Source organism: Sinohyriopsis cumingii, chromosome 5 (assembly GCF_028554795.1).
Source record: "Sinohyriopsis cumingii isolate HCF-2022 chromosome 5, ASM2855479v2, whole genome shotgun sequence".
NCBI classification, from domain to species: domain Eukaryota; kingdom Metazoa; phylum Mollusca; class Bivalvia; order Unionida; family Unionidae; genus Sinohyriopsis; species Sinohyriopsis cumingii.
The window spans coordinates 45,405,309-45,419,177 of NC_142965.1; the positions used below are offsets into that span (position 1 = coordinate 45,405,309).

At 34.4% G+C, this 13,869-nt stretch overlaps 1 protein-coding gene across 3 annotated transcripts in view; it reads right to left on the minus strand.

Annotated features, from left to right (window-relative positions):
• Positions 1-13,869, minus strand: part of LOC149799063 (intersectin-1-like) — a 224,540-nt gene that overhangs the window by 201,384 nt on the left and 9,287 nt on the right. For all 3 annotated transcript variants that reach the window (XM_089958036.1, XM_089958037.1, XM_089958035.1), the window contains exons 3-6: positions 13,443-13,535; positions 9,603-9,666; positions 7,036-7,241; positions 4,211-4,321 (exon numbers count right to left, since the gene is read on the minus strand). In XM_089958036.1, the coding sequence (XP_089814162.1) occupies positions 4,211-4,321; positions 7,036-7,241; positions 9,603-9,666; positions 13,443-13,535 (474 nt within the window). The remainder of the gene's footprint in view (positions 1-4,210; positions 4,322-7,035; positions 7,242-9,602; positions 9,667-13,442; positions 13,536-13,869) is intronic.

Below are 13,869 nucleotides of genomic sequence, written 5' to 3' on the forward strand. Positions count from 1 at the left end.
TCGCTGCCTGAGGCAGAAACCATTTTGGTTCATAAAACGAGAACACCAGCCAGCTGATGCAACAAATTTTGAATCTGCCAACTTATATTTATCATTTTTCGCCATCTGCATAGCACGTAGACGAATTGCAGTTCATGTGACAATGTATCCATTTTGTCGACGTTCACTTACAAAATCACAGAGTTCTTTCTCCAATTCTGGGAAAGAGGCAATCCCAGTCCGACGAGCCTTCTTGGATTTTGGCATTTCTTCTAATGCTGCTTTGCTTTTCCGTCATTCCCGTACTTGCTTCTTGTTCACAAAAAATTTGCGTGCTGCAGCACAGATGTTAATTGCTTCTGCATATTCAATAACTTTAAGTTTGAATGCTGCATCATAAGCAGAACGCTTTCTTTTACTTCCAACACTATTCATTTTATCTGATTGAATTGAATATAAACTTCTAGAGAGATTAAACTGAAATAATTTCTTATAGTGGTAGTATACTATTTATATACCTTATCCTGTAATTATTTCCATGTGTGGTTGGTGTTTTTTTTAAACTACCGGTAGTGTGATTCAATTGATCAAAATATGATTGGTTTCAGCATGGACATTATTCAAGTATTTTGTGACAGTTTATAACTTTGACCAGAAACCATGTCCACTACCATATCTCATTAAACAATACATCTGAGAGTCGGCATGTATTAGTAAAGTCATTGGCATTGTGCAACAAAACAAACCTATTATTCCCTGAGGCATTTACCACAGATTAAGCAAATGGTAGCTATTGTACAACACTCTACCACTAACAAACCACTCTGCTTTACAAACAACTAAACAACAGTAGTATATAGCTGTGGCTGCCGATTACTTCTAAAACACCTGTCAAAGAAATCCCACAAATTATATTGTTTTACAATTATTCACGCTGACTCGTATATTGCCCCGTTATTTACCCTTCCTAAGCGTGCAAGCAACAAACCCCTATGGAGCCTCTCGCTATTGTTCCTTTAAGACTATCATACATGTATTTCTATTCTCGATCAAAATGTTTGTCATATATACCTTCAGTATCGTAATTCTTTTATTTTTTTACACTGAAATAAGCTAGCGTGCATTTGTACGATACCGTAGAGTTTAATGGTTACTGATTAGATGAGGGTTAAATACTTGACTGGAGATTACTAATATGGCAGTTCTTTTGGAAAATACACGTACCACCGTGGCTGAAATAACACGTATGGCTGCATTTTCTGGTGGATGGACATCTGTCAAATAGACGTCAAGTACGTTAAAACATGTTTTTCATTCATTATGTTACCACTTAAGTTAGAAAAAAAATATTTGTTTCACTTCACAACAACACAAATCTTATGAGCCATGTGGCATCATTAGGCATGTGATCTCATCTTCGGCGATCGACAGAAACAATAAATACTGGAAATCGAAGGAAAAAAGCATTAAAAATTTCAGACTTGGACCTTAGCCTGCAGATAAGCTGACTCCCCTTCTTCCAGGTCTTTTTTTTCCCTAAATTTTTCGGCTTATACGTGAGTATATACGGTAACTATTACAAGTTACTTTACCATGCTTTAGTAAGATGGGCACGTGTATACTGAATGTTTCCAGTGTAAGTTTAATCAAATCCAACAACATATTCACATTTGTGGGTGTGGGTGGGAGGGCTTATCATTGATATTATTGAGTAAGTGTTCTTGTAGAAACATAACTGACTGCAAATTTCCTTTCTCCATTGAATACCATTTCTAGATTACATTAACATTTGAAGAAAAAATAAAAGAAGAAAAGCAAGAGCATAAAAACTGCTACCATAGTGACCTTTCATGTGACAATCGTATGACGGTGTTCTCAATGGAAGGATGAACTTCCCTCCAAATGTAAAGGCAGCACAAAGTGAAAAGTATGAAAATGATTCAATCATGAAAGCAAATCCCTATACAGTTTTGCAGGCATATCCAGCAAAAGCTATAAACCCCATGTCCTGAGTAAAGGTAGTTCTGTCATGAATTGGGCCTGGTCATTGTCTCAGTAGTCAACTGAGGTCCCACGAGGTCCAACTCTTTGTTTTTGTGACACCATAATGTGTAGATAGAAACTGAAGAAAGTTTACTGTACATGTCAGGCAACTGACTCCACAATGTCTCAAATGGAAACTTGTCAAAATCACTCCAATTTCATGAGACAAGATCTCTGTAAGGTGTACCTGCCTTAAACTTAGGGAGGTTTAATTTCAACATTAAAATTATTCCAATAATGGAATTATAATCATACCTGTATTTAATGAGGGACTGTGCTATAATGAGGTACTTTATAGTGAAGGATAATTGTATATACACGCTGTGCCATCATGATGTGCATGTACTACAGTTTAGAATGTCCAGGATTTTGGCACCAGAAGATCAAGGAACCAGAAAAATTGATGTACTGACCATGAATAGATGGCAACTAACCCATGCTAGTGGGACCGAATGGATGGCAACTAACCCATGCTAGTGGGACCTATACTATGGCTGTAGAGATGAGAAGCTAGCTATTTTAACATCAATGAAATAAAGACATTAACCACCCATCCCCCAAGCATTACATAATTAAAAGAATAATGAAAATATAACAACTTTTTTCAGTGGCAATCAAGATTATACAACACACTGATTAACAGGTCCAAATTACAAAACAAATCTAACATTTGTCTATTTAGCTCTATTTCTGATACACTGCATGTGAAACATATGAAACATTGCAATTCATTTTTGCTTTAGAACAGGCTCAACACTATTCACCATAGCAATAAAGACTACTTGTAAATTTTACTTTTCAACATTATCAGGCCAGATTTTTTTAATACAAATTTAAACACAGAAGTTTCATGAAATGTGGTCTACATGATTACCCCCCCAAACCAAAACAAGTGATTAACCACATAATAAAGCATCATAATAATCAGGATAATAAATCTCCTGCCCCAACATAATATCTTTACCACTGTATGACTGTGTTTATATATAATTATATACAATGCTATTAAACTAAAGAATTAAAACAACTCATTCACACTGAATATCAACCAACAGCTCACAATCTGGTTTTATCATCTTATTTACATTATTAGGTATGGCTTTAAAAATCACTTATCCACCCCAAACCCTAGAGGAAGCTGCACATGCCTGCTGTATATCAAATGAGAAATGCTCCCCATTCCACTAAATGACAACAGATTATCTAATATACCATATATACTTATACATAAAGTCACATTGGACACTAAAATGCACAGATCCAGATTTCAATTACATAATGTACCTGCAGATCTGAGTCTATGCAGTTTGTTAGGACTGATCAGTAGAATAAACAATATAAACCCTGATCCTCTGGTGCATTATGTGATGGCAGATCAGGGTATGTGTTGCCTGCAGCTGGACCCAACTTAGTATATAAAGTACACATTAAGCAATTAAAACAATGTATAAAATTAGTATTATAAATATGACCATACAAGTACAAACTAATTGGAAAATCAAAGTGACTGTGAAATAATGGTGCTACAAACGAGAATGGTTTGGACTAAAAGGTTTGATTCTAGTTAAGGCAATATTTCTCTGTAAGCAAGGATAATAGGAACAGTGCAGTGTCACATATTGATTCTTTTGTTCTTCATATCTGGAAAGTAGCAATGATGTTTGCAGCTAGTTAAAGTGACATTCTTTTGATGCAGATAATATGTTATTCCATTAAATGTGCTATTTATCCAATAATGGGTCACAAAAAATGGAGTGGACAAATAAAGCCAAAAGTAACACATAACAGATGTATATCTGCCCATAATTTTTCTTATTTGAGTAGAAAACACTCCTAAGAAGGAGGTTCAATGAAATGTATGATGTCTCTAAGCTTAATTACTCATCAGTTAGGTTTTATGTTGATCTAAAAGTCTCTTGAATTGAATATACATTTTCTTAATAAAAGCATTTGTCAACTTGGTCAAGAAATTTTCTAATCATAGAAATTCAATATCATGCAAACCATATTGTTAACACAAAAGTTCAAAAACAATGCCATGAATTCACTGATTATCTTTCCTTGCCATTTCGGCAGTATTAATCCATCATTTTCAATGCTGAAAGTTGCTACTATTTTTTTATTAAGTGCAATGCTTGGATTTTTGTTTCAATGTGGAGAAGAGGAAATTAATTTTGCAAATACTCACCCATAAAAGCAGGTGGTGCTGAAATTGATGCAATGCCATTTGTCATCATTGGTATAGTATGTACACCCATTGCCATGGAAACAGGTGGTACCATGCCAACAGCTGGAAAGCCTGAGGAATGGGAAGTGCAAAAGAGGATATGTGAAAGGTAAACAGGATTTAGGATGTGGATTGCAGTGTGGAAAGTTGTGTAAGTGAGCATACTAATGAATATGCCTGAAACAAATTTATCCTAAAGAAATGACAGAAAGTATCAAAAACCTAAAAACTAGACTAGTACTTGTACTTTTCTAAACTATACTCTGCATATGAACATTTACAATGTAATAAATATTTCTGACAACTAAATCTACACAATATTTAACTCTCCCCAATCCATTCAACTAAACAAATAAGGTAATGAGACCTAAGCTTATTACCTACCATTTTAATGTTTTCCCAACATATTTATCTAAGAAAACCTGCCTCTTTGATAAAAACGGTTAAAAAATCCATCTAAAATCTGCAGTCAACTAATAAATCATAATCTAAAATCACTACCAATATAACGTCCAATACTCAAGATCTGTTAAGTCTTAATTATTTTTCAGTGAAGTAAATTGGTCTGTGTGTAGTAGTGTTTTATGGCACCGCAGCACAAAAATGGAATTACATAGTGCCAACTAAAAGGAAGAGTTTTAAAAATATATATAAAGATTTCCACCCAAATTTTGGGGAAAAAACCTTCCCAATAGGGGTAAACATTATGTACAAGAAAAAATATATAACAAAAAGATGTTTACAAAAATTAAAATGTATATATCATTTTAAAAATGTCCTACATTATTGACAAATATAATGTACAGAGTTGAAAGAAAAACCAATAACATGATCTAGGATATAATTTTTTTGCTAGGTAACAGTAGCAATATTTATTTATAAACATATATTTTTTCTGTACATCTTTAAATCTTTGCTTCAGTGTGGAAATATATCTAATGACTGTCAGAGGTATGAAGATATGTTTGTACGTATTAGCATTTAACAGCATGTCATAACACAATGGGTATATAGTGCCATTTAAAAGTCAAGTTCTAATAATGAAAAAGATAAAGGAAAAACTGCAAATATAAAATACTACAAGATAAAAGATCAAATATGAAACTGTTCAAATTCTGCAGAAGCTATATAAAATCAAATATAATGGGAAAAAATGAAATCCTTAAAGGCAGACCTGATTGCTGTGTAATGCATTTGGAAATCTTAGTCTGACGCCTCACATGCACTGCAAAGACCAATTTATCCAATGAATCAGAAGACAGAGCCATTTAATTACTGCCCAAATGCAACCTAGCTGGAAACAGCTGAGATACTTTCTGTAATGCGCATGTGAGCTTGTGACATCAGCTGGGAAACTGCATAATATGCATAACAGTCAATGTTAGAACCAATAAACTTTCTTTTTGATTGCGACATTGTTTAAATGATGTGCATACTTCCATTAAGTACACATGGATAACTCTGATATCTACTTTCATTTCCATTACATATTTTCACTTATATGTTTAACATTGACATGTGTTATCAAAAAATGTCACCAGATTCACCACAGAAATCACAATTTATGTCTCTTAATCATTTTCTTCACATGACAGGTGTGCAAACCTTTTATACAATAGTAATAATCAGACACCAAAGAGTGAGTCAATCATCTTTAAGTTGACTACTTATCTGTAAATGAAAAAAATCAAAAGAATTTTATATATTCAATATACGTGTGTTTAGGTGTCACTGCTATTACATTAAGCCATCTAACATGAAGCATATTATTTAACAGCCCCAAATGTAGCCTACTAATTAGCAGCAGAAGTTAAATAACTGGTTAACTAAAAAGTTATGATTTCAGATCCTGCTTGGGAAAGGAGTCATTTATATTAGAAAAAGCCATCTCATCTGAGTGTCATATATAAGTCATTTATTTTAGACAAAGCCATCTCATCTGAATGTCATATATGTCATTTATATTAGACAAAGCCATCTCATCTAAATGTCATATATGTCATTTATATTAGACAAAGCCATCTCATCTGAGTGTCATATATGTCATTTATATTAGACAAAGCCATCTCATCTGAGTATCATATATAACAGCCCTCTCTGTAGCCCACTGATTAATGGTGGAATTCTGATAACTGAGTAATGGTTGTACATATAAAAGTGAATTTAATTTATCGCTGAAATGAATAATAATGTGGGAAAATTGTCATGATTCCAAGACTAATCTAAATCAGAACTATGAACTAGCTATGACATGATCAGAATGTAGAACAATGTATTGTACAGAAACAAATTTTCTTCTTTCAGTCACATTGTTGTTGTTGTAGTTCTAGGGTTTAACGCTATTTTTCAGCACAAGATAGGCTATACATGGCGGCCAGTATTAATGGTGGAGGAAGAACCCTGGAAAACCCAGGGAAGAACCACCGACCAACGAGAAGCTACTGGCAGGCTTTCCCATGTACCCACGCTCAGTCACACTGACCTTGATCTTTGATCTCAAAATTGGTAGGTTTCTTCCTTACTCCAAGTGCAGATTTTGTGATTGGCTCAAACCACACAACTCTGCCAAATGATTATATCTATGAAGGCCAAATGATGCTGTTCCCAATCCATTACCTGAACTACCAATAAACATGAAATAATTTGCAAAACCTCAAAAACTGATGCCCATCAAAATAAGTGAGTTTACACTCCCTATAATTTTTTTCATACTTTTGGTAAGCAAAACAAACCCCCGGAAAGTTATTTTCTAAATCATTAATACTATACAATATTTGAGCACTGACCTATTCCTACTGGTGCCATGGGCATTGTTCCCATCGGGCCTGGTATTGTACCGAATGAGCCGATGACAGGGGAGGGATCTGCTTTAAGAGCGGGTGGAAGAGCCTTGGGTAGCTCATATCCCTGGAGTTTCTTTTTGATCAAATGCATGGCTATAGAAAACTCCTTTTTATCCATCTTGCCATCACCATTCATGTCGGCCAGGGTCCTAAAATTGATAAAGTCAATAGAAATTATGTATATTTCCATTCATTATTCCAAAACAAGAATTACGAAAAATGTATTACATGTGGATTATTATATTTGCAAATTATGAAATAATCAATCTCTGATGGCAGTGCTAATCTGTTGAGATTTTCTTCCTAAATTTTGGCAAACTTCACTAATTCCACTTAAATTTTTACAGCATGAAAAGGTCTTATGGGTACAGAAAAGACACAGAATCCTATGTTTTCATAACATGTAAATAGATGGGTATTGATGTAGCAAGTCATCACTAAATTAACAGGGAAGTGTATAGGATGACGCACCATTATATTGTCTGTCGTTTATGTAATATCATGTATCAGACCATGAATGCCTTTTCCCATGTGAGTCATAACTTAGAACAAAAACTGAATAAAAGATATCTATTTGATCATATAACTATCTATTGGCTTGCCATTTATGCTGAGATCTTGAAATGTCAAAACATTGCAGCGACTACTTAGTACAGACAGTAATTTGTATTCCAATTAATAACTGATTAAAAATCAACTTTTCAGTTCACTTGTATTAAAGATCACCTCAAAATACTAGAGATGGGTATCACCAACCAGACTAATAATGATTTAAAAGGTGTCATACAACTTACAACTAAAAAACTATGTGTCTCAGAACATACAGTGCACAGAAAGTTACTTTAAAAACTAATTTATGGTGTCCAAAGAATATGGTGTCCCAACATAAATACAGCATATCAAAATGAAGAATACTCTGCAACTTCACTTTATTAGCCATCTGAAGGTGGAGAAAAAAATCCTTTTGTAATGTTTGAGTCTTAAACTATGGAAAAATATGCCAGTGAGAATTCCTTGCAGTAGAAATATTAAAGGATTTTAGTTAAAAAAATCAATCAAAATTTATGCTATTTCAATTTAAGGAAAAATTCAAACCAAATTTACCACTTAAATTACTACAACTAATCCAGAGCTGCAATATCCAGCAAAAAAACCCCAAAAACTCCATTTTTTGAAGAGAGAGAAAAAAGATAGTGTGGTATTTGAAATCTTAAGAACAACTTCTGGTGATAACCCTTTGTTGATATGACTTTCTGCTTTCTTGGAGGAGTAACAATAACAAGATTTTCAAGCCGGCTACCATAGTGGCCATATTGAATATCGAACTGGCGCCGTTTCATTTAGGGTCAATTAAACATCAAATGTGGTTGCCATACCGGAGGTATGAAAGTCTCATGTCATTATAACTTTTCATTCAGGAGGGATAGCAACAATTGTACAAGCAGCCAATATTGTACGTCTGAGCATCACCACTTTCATTTAGGATCAACTGGACATCCTAAGAAGTCTTTTAGTGAAAACACCATGTTGATAATGACCACTATTCAACAGTCGCAACAAAATAATTTCAAGCTGGCCTCTGTAGTTGCACTAATGAATCTGCACATAGCATCATTTTAATCTAGGGCTAACGAGACATCATAAAAAGTCTTCTGTTGAAAATCCCATGTCAACATGACTTTTCAGTCAGCAGGATAATAACAAAATTTTCAACATGTCTGATGTGGCAGCCATACTGGACAGGAAAGTTTCACCATAAGAATAATATCTTGGTGAAAATTCCATATTTATATGACAAAATATTCAAGATCAGTAGCAATAACAAGATTTTCAAGATAGTTTACTGTTGTGGCCGTTATCGGCAGTATGAGCAGCACCAATTTAATTTATAACTAACTAGATGGTATAAATGTATGTGTGATGTTCCATGGCAATACTCAGAGTAGTTTAATAGTGATAACAAATTTGTATTAACAGATAGATGACAAACCATTCCATATGCTATCGTGGACTAGCAGAGTTTAAAATTAAAAGTGCAACATTGACAGTAAACCTATAAACAAATAAATTCTGTCCATGCCAGAAATACATACATGTAAAAGTCATCACATATATCCACACTTTCTGCCACCGCCAACACCATCACCTCTATGCCACACCCACCCCTCTCATACCAAATATGATCACTCCCTTTCTCAATCTGTGTAGGAGTATTTTGGGTTTCATGGAAGATTCCATATTACATAGAAAAATGCGACCCAACCCCTTCCTTCCCTGAGTGTGTATCCAGGTTCCAAAATCTCCAACGTCCTCCTAAAGCATCATACTGAATATGATTAGTCTCCTTCAATAAATGTTGATGGAGTTAGATTAAAAGAATCACAGTGGCTGATGAAGACATATATGGACAGACATGACCCATCACCATAAATCTGTAAAAGTGTCCATATAAATATATGTTTGAAACAAATACCTGTAAGTAAACACATGTATTTCACATCTAAACTTACCAAATCTGTCCCAAAATTTGTGTCTGAAGACCAGATTGCATGAAAAAACCTCTAGCCTGTTCACCTGTAATATTTAAAGATTTATTATTATTATTATTATTATTGCTGCAGGTACATCATCACCACACTATTCATACCAAGACAAACTATCTGGTCTAAAACTATTTTTTAAAATGCAAAACCATTTTTTAAAACTTTAATCAGTGATCTTTACCTTTAACGCCCCATCAATCGGCTTCTTTTGTATTCAAAGCCCCCAATGGAGACCAAAGTCCCAAGCCCCAAAGATTCTGAACTGTAGAAACATTTTAACACATAATATGCCCCCACACCTATAATGAATAATTATACCACCACCCCATGAATAATCCTCTATGCAGGTACTATTGGTATGGCACCATTGACAGAAATTATTGGATAACAAATGCCCGTGAGATGGATAACAAGCGTCAGTGAGATGGATCTTTGGTTAAGGTATGCAGTTCTGAACTAAACTCATGGTGCAGAAACCATTATTTTCTAATCAGACTTACCATAAGAGTGGCCTGTGACATTTTCATCATGCAAGTTCTAGTCATACACAAAGTTTGGTCCAAGAATTTACTCTAGAACAAATACTATTCTGCCAAACCCATTTTTCTCTGAGTTACAATGACCCTGACCTTCAAACTCATGACCCCCAAACGAATAGGCCTCTTTCATCCCCTAAATGCAAGGTTCTACAAAGTTTGGTCAAGGTATCTGGTCTAAAACTAAATTTTTTAGGCAAAACTGTTTTTCTTACTTTAATCAGTGACATTTACCTTTAACACCCCACCCCATCAATCGGCTTCTTTTGTATTCAAAGCATGAGTCATCCACCATCCCTGATAAAGGCACATAGTTGTGCAGAAACCATTTTACACTTTCAGCTTGTGCCCTTGCCCTTTGAGCTTACAACTTCGATATCAAAATTCTTCTACCTTACTCCAAAACCAAGTCATCCACAGAATTCAGTCCATGTATGACAAAATGCTCCTACGATTTTATCATAAGTTGGGATCCTGGTCCACCCTCCCTCATCACAAAAATAAGAGGGGGAGTATAAAAAAAATGAGGGGGAGGAGATCGCAGTTCAATATTTATACAAAATACTTAAATATCCATCTCTCTCCCTTCCTGTTTCACTATGTAAGACCCCTATTAAAATCAAAATCTTCAAAACATGTTGCCTCTAGCTGTATAAGCATTAATATGTTGATTGTTTCTGAGCTTAATCTGTTCATTATCTGTGTATGAATACTGTTCTGAACTGAGGACCCCCTTTCACAGTCTGCTGTCTGAAGGGACATATACATATAGCTAGCTTAGCCAGCTGGAACATAAGCTTTGCCAAAGTTAAACTTTCTTGAATTAGCACTCTACTTACTATTATTTTTGTTTCCAAAATGTGGCATTAAGATTTTAACTCTATTAGTGCCACAGTCTACCTGTTCAAACAGAGGTATTTTAATAAAATAAAGATATTTAATTTCATTTTTTTCAGATTTTTATATATTTGACTTACCATAACCCTTATGCTAGGGCTATATGGTTTTGTTGCACATGATCCCACAGGGCTGAATTGTTATGAGAAAAGAAACAAAAATTGCACTCTATTTTTAAATTAACTTGACTTGTTTGTTTGGCTTTTCTACATTTAATTTTGAAATACTGCTGAGATGAGTGAATGACAGTCATGCTGTCTGTTTTTGTACATCAGTCATATTTAACATCATTATCTCCAATAATCTGATATACTTCCTAACTTTAAAAATAAATTGCCTTCATCACTTTGATCAGCCAGTATTTGAGTAACAAAACCATCACGAAAGATGAACTAAGCTGGAAATCAGCCATCTTGGGTCTTCTAGACAGCCCACATTATAAACATGACTTTGTAAAACTTCCTGGATTCAAGGTTCAAACTTCGACAGAATGCTGGTTACTGCGTCCAATATGCCAATCAAATTTAGCTTAACAACCATTCATCTCAAGGCAAAGAAACCAGAAGTGCAAACAGTTATGAAAAAATAGACATTGTCACAAGTGCTACAATACTTCTACCAGCTTGAATTTCGTCACTACAAGCACTTTAAAGGTGAACAGATGAATAGAATTCTATACTGTGCAGAGTACATTTTCAAATGTGTGACCTGAAAACTAATTTTGCATAAATCACACATCCTAGAAGCATCTCAGTGTATGTGGTGTAGTGCTAAAGATTTTCTGCAGAAAGCATTTTTCTTCTTCAGTGAGTTTGATCTTTGGCATTTTAACTCAAACACCATGAATGCAAGCCATTCACAAAGTTTGGTAATGGTAGATGGTGAACTTGTGAGTTACTGTACAGAAATGAAACAGAATAGCTGGACCATTGGAGGGACAAATGGCATAACATAAAATGCACTACCTTATGGCAGGCATATATAAATTACTATAATGACATGAAAATGCAATGAAGTCATATATTTAAGCATACAAGAATTCATACAAAATGTAATTTTTTCTAAAAGGCGCTGACAAATGATTTTTTTAAAGGCAACAAACATTTTTAATCTAACAAGTCCAAACAAATTAAATATGTGATAAAAATACTGAAAAACATACATGTTTCATTGAGAATATTACTTGATAACATTAATGTTAGGAAATCCAGTAACTGTGGACAAGACAAAAAAAATGGCCTTTCCCATCTGTATACCATAAAGACTAAGGATAGATACTCCTCCCAACTGTTTTCATTACCTCCCCTTATTAACCCAAGTACTAGAGCAATACAACTGATGGTCATGTAGCATAGGACAACCATACACAGATAAGAAAATAATGAAGAGAAAGTGCTTAACCCAGGCCAGAGAGAAGGTTGTGCAAACATCAAAGGGCCTGGTGGTTGCCTGGGCCACAGACAACGGGTATACCAGATTCCACTCTTGTTTCTATGAAGCTAGATCTTAAAGATGACCACTCAAGAAGGTTGACTGTGCATGTCAGACAACAGGTTCGATTTTGTTTTGGATTGAAACATTACTTTTGAATGTGAGGCTTGTAGAGATCATTCTAATATCACAAGCTGAAATCTTCATGAGAAGTATCTTATCATTTCAGACATAAGAGTACACTCGACATATTACCCACTTCAGCCAATATGCATGGGCTTGTAGGGTCCTTCACTAGGAGAAAAAACTAAGTTGTACCACAAAACTTTTTTTCAGTGAGTTTCAAGTAATGCTTGATAGCACTAAATGGGTCTTGCATGGCCACTTCTATTGACATTTCAATGGTTACTCCCAGTGTATTGCAGAAGGTACTGTATTTCCAAAGTTATGGTTATTACATGCGATACAGCAGAAGTTTATACAGTGAAAAACCTCAAGACCAAACGCCCTCAGGACAAAATTTAAATTTTGTTTTAGGGGATTCTGATTTACAGAGATCATCTTTTTTTATACCACTGAATAGGGCATTATCAGGTTTCCTTTCAAACACAGCTGTTCTGATTTGGGTAAACACTGGTAGGAAGGAAAAATTTTATAATAGGATATCTGTAATAAATAGGATATAATTACACCTGTATGTGCATCTATGCTGAATTTTATTTTACCCTGCATGACTTTAGGCTACTAAATGATAACTGTTCTGATTATTTTCTCAATTTTATGGGAATTATTTATTTTCGTGTCAAATTAACATTTCTGAACTGCAAACTTATTTCTTTGGTTTTCACAGTAGAGAGGTATTTTGTTGAAGAGTTAAGTTTATTGAAATTAAAAAAGAGAAAAATTAGAATCATGATACAGTTTCAGATTAAGATTCGTTTACCTGTGATAAAGCCATTGACAGGCTTAAGCTGGAAAAACTGACTATCATGTTTGGCTCTTTCTTCCCCAGTAATACGCCAAACATCAACTCCACCTTCAAACACAGAAAGAAAACTATATATTCAAATCAAAATATTAAAAACAATTAGTGTGTCATATGAAATAATTATGTTGGATGAATATGTTTTGAACAGCACTTTTAACACAGTAGTGGGTATGAAATAATGAACAGACACCTTACAGAATCAACCACTACCTGACAATGTCAAGTTCTTGTATGTGTAACATTTTCTTCATGTTAACAGCAGGTGAAACAATTGTAAAATCTCACAGTTGAACAAATATGAATACACAATATTTGTATCCCAAAAATATAATTTTTCAATGTTTTATAATCAGAATCAAAATAAACTGTATACTGCATTTAT